Consider the following 8,649-nt stretch of genomic DNA (forward strand, 5'->3'; position numbering starts at 1 on the left):
TCTTTTGTCGTCTTGTCCCTTTGATGCTACTCTGGTGTTGGATCTCGCCTCTTTGGAAAGTTTGTTGGAGACTCTGGATCATCTATCTTTAGTTTCTTAGAATCCTCTTATGCGCACTACTCAACCTTACATTTGAGAACATTGTGGATGTGCTGTCACATGGTGCTGGCAAGATCTACTTCTTCACTTGCCTTCCTCCTTTTATATTTCTTGATCTTTTCTAACCTCTCAACTTTTCTTTGCTATAGATTCTTGTTAAGATCTTCTTCATTTTCATGTCCACTTCTGAACCCTCTTCATCCACTTCCTTATTTTCTTCTTCCAACTTCTGGCATCGTTCCTCTTGCAATTGTTCAACTTCCTTCATAGATCTTTGCATTTGCATAATGGTATTTTATCTGTTGGTCTATTCTTTACTCTCACTAGAGGAACGGTGATATCTTTGTCTTCCTATTTCTCTGCATTCGGTTGGAATTCAAACGATGTGTCTCTGTTCTTTGGCTTGATTTTGCCACTGAGCACAATATCTGATTTTGTGGCTTCACTATATGTCACCTTTGCTTTGGAACTCTGGTCTCTTGTTCTTTTTTTGGTTGAAGTCAAGGAAGATCCCCCTACCACTCTGATAGGGTGTTTGGCTTTATGTAGCAAGTTGAGTTTCAATTTTGTAGACTACAGCTGGTCGATCATTCCTAGAGCTTAATAAGCAATTAGTTCAACACTTGAACCGCATTCATGTATGTCTTGTTGCAATCGCTACTTGTGAGGTTGGCTTCTACCATGTTCTCCTAGGTATACTTATCAAGATTGCATCAGATCACTAGTTGCTCGGCTAGCCCCATTTCCATGATGATTGCAAAGTGTAAATTGGGCTATGTGTATCGCGGGGGATTTTGGACCTTCAGATGTCACATAGCATTGAAAAGTGGCTGGAGCATTAGTGAGACCAGAAGGCATAACTCTGTAAGCAAAACTGGCATACCAAACTGACAACTGAAAGCACTTGCAAAAACTGCAACCCTATGTACATGCTATGTACAAAGCTTCATCTTTTTCCTCTCGCACACCGCATACTTTAGGTGGGATGCCCACCCCCCTTGGCTACAAGCTGATGCACCTCGGGCACTAGATCCCTCTCAAAATACAACTTGAGCCGCACACTGTTCCCCCTATTCCTAAGAAGCTTTCCATTTACTCTTACGAGCTGATAGGTCCCATTCAGAAAGGCCTTCTGCACTTTATACGGACTTGTCAACTTCTTCTTGAACTTATTTTGGAATGTGAAATCTAGGTAGCTTTCATACTTCATGACCAAGTCTCCTTCCTCTATCCTCTTGTCTGGCAGTTTTTGATTGAACTTGGCAATCTGCTTCTCTCTCTGCTTCACATAGTAATCTATTCCTTCATCTCTGTTCATTTGCAAAGCCTCCAAACTGGCTATCCGATCATGTGGTTCTCCTTGTTGAGTGGCAATGACATGCCACATACCCTTCAAATCACCTAACTGTGCATGCATCGGCAATACAGCCTCCTTACCATTGACTAGCTTGAATGGAGTGAAATTTGTCACTACTTTATAGGACGTTCTATACGTCCATTGATAATTCTCTAGATTTGTTTCCCACTCAGTCTCCTGCTTAAACCTTTCACTTACCATTCTTCTTTGGTGTGACTACCACTGAAGAAACGGACTATGAGTCTTCAACAAGATAGATGAAACCTTCTTCTAGCAGTTTCCTTACCTCCTTGAGCAAGGCCTCTTGTTGAATTATTCCTAGCCACCTGAGCTTTTGCACTATAGGTTTACTTCCGTCCTTGAGATGAATATGATGCTGAACTACTGTGATGGAAGTGATTTTATCATATTCATCAATGGTAACACCTAGCATCAAAATATAATCTTCAGGTCCTTCCCACACAACTCTCTAGAGAGCATTTGATGGAGCTTACTTGCTTCTACCAGGGGTTGTATACTTGGTGGATCCCCTTGGTTTGATGATGATGCATCAGGTTTCTACATCTTCTTAGGGTCCTTGAGGGTGACCCCATCACCTCAATGCTATTGTTGCTTTCTTAATTCACTGTTGACTCCTCCTCTGAAGTGGTTGAAGAGTCACTAGAAAACTCATCTTCAGAGGTTTTGGGATCCATGTCACATTGTCGTCCTATCTTCATGTCATAAAGTATTGTCTTTCCTTTGGCACCCTTCATCTAGATTATCCAGATGTCCCAATCCTGTTTAGCCTTCATATCCATAAACCAAGGCCTCCCTAGGATGATAGGATAGTCCTCCCCTTTATGTGGCATGACAAAGATGTCCACATCCACTTCAATATTAACTTAATTTCCCCTAACTCCATTCACAATGCCAACACATTGAACTTTACATTATTTTCCATTTTAGCTCGGCATGGTGTTGATCTACTCAATTCTAAGCCCAAAAGTGCATCATTTTTTCACTCATGATGCATATTTGTGCGCCACCATCTATGTAGATATTGGAGATGTGTTGCCCTTTGATGTGAGCATCCACCACCAGTAATATATTCCCTAGATTCCTCCCAGAGATAGACCCAACTATCTTTGGCTTCGATTGTCTTGTGCTAACCATCTTTGTCCATTGTCTCCTCACCCTGGGTGCAAGGTGAAGTAACTGAGGCCAAGTTATCTTTGGGCCCTCCATAGAGACATCTTAAGCCAAATTATACGGTTAGAACATTCACCCAAAGATAAATCTACAATGTCAATTTTACATCGTAATTTGGAAGAATTTTTGCTAGATTCCCCTTTAGTTTTCATCTTTTCTTCCTTTTGGGAAGATTCACCATGCCTAGCGCGCTTTACTTCCATGGCATCTACCCCTTCAGCCTTGGTCTAACCTTTTGCCACTCCTTTAATGTGTTTCTTCACTTTTTCCCTTCCCTTACCTTCAAGGCTGATAACACTCACTGCCTGGTTGCTGGATAGTGGCGGAGGTACGGGTGGAATGAGATGTTGTTGTTGTGGTGGGTGTGGTTGGACCAGTGGCTGTACAATTTGCACGGGTGGTGCGTGTTGTGGTGGTCTAAGTGGTGGTGGTCTTTCTCTCGGTGGTGAAATTTGATTTTGACTTACTCCTCTGTTGAAATTCGACCTCCTTGGGTGTGGACAGTAATACATACCATGAGCATCTTCTCCACAATTATAGTAGTGGTACTCTTGAATCTACCTTCATTGTCCTCTCCCTTGATCTTGATTTTGGTTGTGTGCATGCCCTTGTTGCACCAAATGGAATGAGTGATTCTCAAGCTGGCTAGTGATTCTGTTGAGAAAGTCTTGCTGATCTACCCCTTCAAGAGCAATATTGGATAAAATTCCTACGCAGTGAACAATAGAAGAGGCACAATGATTAATGAGTTCAAAGTCCATGAGCTTATTCTCTAACTAAATAGCAACAAGCTCAACTTATCTAGGACGCAAAAGTGGTATTGCACCAAAAAAGGAAGTTGACACAAACTTCTCTACTTTCCCTAAGGAATCCTCTGCTAGAGAGGAAAGGGCGTTCCTTTCTTCTTAATCTAGAAGGTCTAGATCTAAGAGAGGGTAACTTGATGAATTTAGATTGTTGTTTTATTTCAAGTGGAATAATATGTAGATGGTTGATAAAGAATTTATTAACTAAAGTAGGTAAAGATGAAAAGTAGAAGTCAAGGCTAGAGCTATCTTGGTAGTCAGTGAAGTTGAGAGAATTTAAAAAAGCATCTAGTAGAGATAGGGGTCAGAGTTATCCTTCCTAGATTTCAATAAAAGAGCAATACATTCATTCATTGAAGCTATGTTAAGAGTTGAGAGGGTTTTCTTGGAAAAAGTTGTAATCTCAAAAACAATCAACTTTTTATGGAAGTCAACCCCTTTGAAACAAGGAAGGACACATAGCATCCTAGGAGGGAGAATATGGATAGACCTAGCATACTTGAATTTCACTAGGGATGAGATCTAACCCCCCCTATAACAGATCATAATGAAAGTTATGCATGAAGGACGTATCAACAATTTTATAAATTCCAAAGGATATTAAAGACAGAGTGCCATAATGTTCAATTACAAATACTTGTATCTAAAAATTTGAATAAGAATATGGTGATTGCCGACCAAAGGTAATCAAGGAGAGGAATATGTGTGTGTTTATGTTTAATTTTATTTTAAATTGAACCATACTCAAATTTAGACTTTTAGATTAGTATTCATAATTAAATATTAAGACTAGAATATAAAGTGTTCAAGACAGTGAGTTAGGATAATGTATAATTCAAATTGAAAAAACAATAGAAACAATGGAATTGAGGCTCACCTTGAGGCTTAAAAAATCTGATTATATTCGTAAAAAGACATGTTATTGTATAAAAGGAAGGTTGACAATTTCTAGTTGTATGCAATCAATAAATGCCTCACTACATATATTCGAGGCCTCTAGTAATTGATGAAGGTGAGATAAGATACTTGCCACCATCCATAAAAATGTGATTCTTAGAACATTACTAAGCTAGTTTTGAATAGGTTTTTCTAGTCCTTTTTAAAGGCACATGTAGAATGTGGACCTAAGAGGTCATTTTCTCTCTCTAGCTTTTGAAAGTGAAGGGAGTAAAGGGGGTGTGGCCACATCAGCAAAAACGTGGGTCACTAAGGGTCAAAATTTGAGTTTTCTTTCAAAAAAGTCATTTTTACTGATTCTTGACTTAAACTCCTCCCCAACATATATAGATATTAAAAAAGTCATTTTTTGATCTTTTTTTTAATATCTACAAACACTGCAAGTCCACTTTTAAAAAATCTTTTCCCAAAAAAAAAAAACCTTTGTTCGCTTCTCCTCCTCCCTCCTCTCTCCCTCTCCTCTCCCTCCCTGCCCCCTTCTCTCCTCCTCCTCCCCTCTCTCTCCCTCTCCCCCTTGCCCCCTTCTCTTCTCCCCCCTCTCTCTTTTTATCCTTTGCTTTCTCACGCAACAGCTGCCATGGTGCTCACGATCATTACAAATTGTGTGGCTCCACCATCACATACTCCGCACACCAATAGCGTGCATATTTGCTTGTCCACGGCGTTTGCATTGAAGGTCGTACGTGACATGAGCAGAGATCATCACAGGAATGTCGTGCTATTGGTGAGACAAATGTTGATATTTGGGTGGATAAGCATTTGTACCTACAATCTTAAAAGCCAATTCCATCCATCCTTTAATAGCCTTTTGATGTTTCTTCAATACCTTGGGAGGGAAGAAGCATGCTTGTTAGGCTATTCCAAGCGATTGTGTATGTAAGAAGGTGCTTCTTTGCATTTGTGGATGCACGAATGTCAAGCTCTTTAGCTCAAAACAATGGCATTACAAGAAATTATTGCCTCTTTGGAGAGGGAGATTGAAACTCTCCAACAACAAATGCTATACAAGGATGTCCACATTATGAAGCTTGCTAACACAATCATATATTTTAAAGAAACACCCCTTGGTGCAAGGGAGCACAAGTGCACGTTTTCATCCATTGAAACCCTTGCACATTCGGGTGGAGCACGCAAACAATGAGTGACAACCACAAGGTGATTTATTCTTCACTTGGAAGATACATTTTTACTTCACACTATTCGTTAACATTTATCTTAGAAACTTCATCCAGGAGAGGCATGTGGTGGAACAAGCAAAGAGACTCGAGTCAACCTTCTCACTAGTTGTCTCAATAACCATTTTTTGTTTCAGGCCCCATGGCTTGATTGTGGCCGAGAACCCGCCCATTACTCATTCTTTGGTTATATAGAGAGTGAGATGGTTCTTCTCACAAGCTCCACCAAAAACACCTCTATGTCTCCTCTCATCTCCTTCCCCTTCTCTTCTTCCCTTGCACTCACATATCACCATGTCTATAACTGGTATTAGAGGCCAGGTATCTTGACCCAAGCCCCGGCTACCTCGTGTGCACAACAATCTCCGTCAAGCATTGGAATGCTTGAGATTAGGGGACTAGGAGTGGGAATGGGTGGTGAGTGGAACACACGCGCGCACACACACACACACACACACACACACACACACGCACACACACACACACAAAATTGAAACTCAGTGGGTAGGGAATCTGTCCAAGAGTAGGTCGGCAACAGAATTGGTATGTAATCAAGGAGCTACAAAATCTGAAGTAGCACTGGGAATTAGGGACCCAATTCAGGCAATCGGCAATCGGCAATCTCTGTAGGAGCCGAGAGCAGAGAAGCTTGACTTGAAGCATAACCAAGTAGACATCGAGAAAAATCGGGCACACACACCGAGTAGAGCAAGAGATTGAGGTAGCAAGCAAGAAATTTGGGCAGTAGCAATGAGGTGCTGCAGAAGCAGATGAGGGTTGATTTGTGAGAGAAGCAAGAGAATCTAATTAGGTTGAGATATCAATTGGGTGACCGAGCAGGAGATCAAAGCAGGAGTCGTAAGTGACAACACACACACACACACCCACACCCACACCCACACCCACACCCACACCCACACCCAGATCTCATCAAAACTTGTCAAACTTGTCAGTCTGCTCTGCAGGCCAAATGCGATTACACACTTAGTGTGTGCAAAACCTCGTTTCCACCATGTAGCCCTCGACACCCCGAGCTCACACATGCCCGTGAGGGAACTTGAGAGATTAATAGAGTGAGAGAGCTGTGTGTGAGAGAAAGAGAAAACCCATAAAAACATCGAGAGAGAGAGAGAGAGAGAGAGAGAGAGAGAGAGAGAGTGAGAGAGAGAGTGAGAGAGTTGTGAGAGAGAGAGCGAAGCCATGAGAGAGCGAGCGAGCGAGTGAGAGAGAGAGAGAGAGAGAGAGCGAGCAAGTTTTTGGGCAAACTCAACATCGGAATTGTCTTAATCATCGGCAATGTCCAGGACTAGGCTAGAGGGTGAGAAAGCGGGAGAGAGAGATTAGACATCTCTCCAGCTCACGGTCTTTTAAGATCGGTGTTAGGATCCCCGCTTCGATGAGCCCAACATAGATGGCTCGATATCGACTAAGCTTTTGACGATTTTCCTCTACGACTCAACACCAAAACCGCTCTTGTGACTCGGTACAAATACCTCACTTTACACGGTGGATTTTTGACATCCAGACCCTGACGTGATCGCTCCCACGGATGACCATCTTCTTGCGGACTGCTGCACTTTCCGCGTGCATGGGTGAGGTTCCTCTACCACAACCGGGAAGTCAAAAGATGAGATTGCGCTTCTCAAGGATGCCTTAAGCAAGCAGTTTGATGTGAAAGATTTGGGCAATGCATATCACTTTCTTGGTATGTGTATCAAGAGAGATCACAAACGTGGTATACTTGAACTTTTGCAGGAAGAGTATGTTCACAAGGTCTTGCAACATTTTAATATGCAAGGGGGGAAAGCATTGAGTACCCCAATGGCTGCATACAAAAAACTTAGTAAGCATGATTGTACCAAATCGAATGTTGAAAAGGTAGAGATGGCAAAGGTGCCATGTTCTTTGGCAGTTGGCAGTCTCATGCTCACCATGGTTAGCATACGACCAAACATTCATATGCAGTAGGAGTGGTCAACAAGTTGATGGTGGCAAATCCAGGCAGAAAGCATTGGGAAGCAGTGAACCACATCTTGAGATACATCAAGGGCTCAGCTAGCAAGTGCTTTTGCCCTGGAAACATTGATGTATCCATAGTTAAATACACTGATTCAAATTATGCCGGTTGTGTGTACACTAGGCGATCCACATCTGACTACGTTTTCTTGTTTGCTAGAGAGGAAATTTCTTGGAGATCATGTATACAAAATTGCACTTCATCTTCCACCACTGAGGTAGAGTATGTTGTAGTTTCCAGTTCCATTAAGGAAGTTGTGTGATTATCTCGTCTCTCTCACGGATCACGGTATCTACACCCATGATGTGATTTCTATCTTACAATCACCTGGGGGGAAGCACATTAGGAATGATGTCGTCAAGGACCTTTTGCACAAATTGGGAAATGTGGTTAGTGAAGATGACATGCAACAAGCTTGTGATGAAGCTAGGATCAACACCAAAGCCTAGAAGCCTATTTTTCACCTCCTAAAGATGCCCTAAGAGAGTGTGTCATTGTGGAGAACCTATTTCCCACTCCGCACAAGGTCAACCTTGTAAAGAAGTCCACAAACAAAGATGTGTTCTCCCGCATTGGGGCATACCTACACATTGAGGACACAATGCCAGCTTCGCTTTATGCTTCATGCACAACAAAAGAAACAGAAAAAGGTACGAAAAACTCCCTAAGACCTTTGGAGAATGGATTCCCTTACACAATGTGGAACAATATTTTTGTGGACCTCAGAAGGAGTCAAAAAGCTATACTAAAATTCTACGTGCTACCTCAAGAAAGTAACACAATATACTTCTTTGTTTTGGTTGTGTTCTTCTTATCATAAAGTTTGAAGTGTAAGGTCTTGCTTCTACTTGTTTTGCAATTTTTGGCACAAAGGTTGCTTTTGTGCTGAAACTTGATGAGTGTCAAATAGTGAAAGGTCAAAGGCTAGAGAGGCTAAGTGTCACTCTAATGAATGAATCCTTGTTGCAAACCAAACAAAGGGATTCAATTGAGCCATCTCCCACCCCATCTTTCAGTGTCCAATCAAAGAAAAACATTTGGTGGCTG

At 41.8% G+C, this 8,649-nt stretch overlaps 1 protein-coding gene across 1 annotated transcript; it reads right to left on the bottom strand.

The window, feature by feature from the left end:
• Window positions 1–1,075: 1,075 nt before the first annotated feature.
• Window positions 1,076–1,657, bottom strand: LOC147449669 (uncharacterized). Its single transcript, XM_086521614.1, has one exon. It carries the CDS (start codon window positions 1,655–1,657, stop codon window positions 1,076–1,078), a length of 582 nt encoding a protein of 193 aa, XP_086377740.1.
• Window positions 1,658–8,649: the final 6,992 nt, after the last annotated feature.

This window comes from Adiantum capillus-veneris, chromosome 10, assembly GCF_014529385.1.
Source record: "Adiantum capillus-veneris isolate H3 chromosome 10, ASM1452938v2, whole genome shotgun sequence".
In the NCBI taxonomy this organism is placed as follows: Eukaryota; Viridiplantae; Streptophyta; class Polypodiopsida; order Polypodiales; family Pteridaceae; genus Adiantum; species Adiantum capillus-veneris.

Excerpts from the sequence above, each read along its gene's own strand:
- LOC147449669 (XM_086521614.1), bottom strand. The coding sequence starts at position 1,657 with ATGGTAAGTGAAAGGTTTAAGCAGGAGACTGAGTGGGAAACAAATCTA.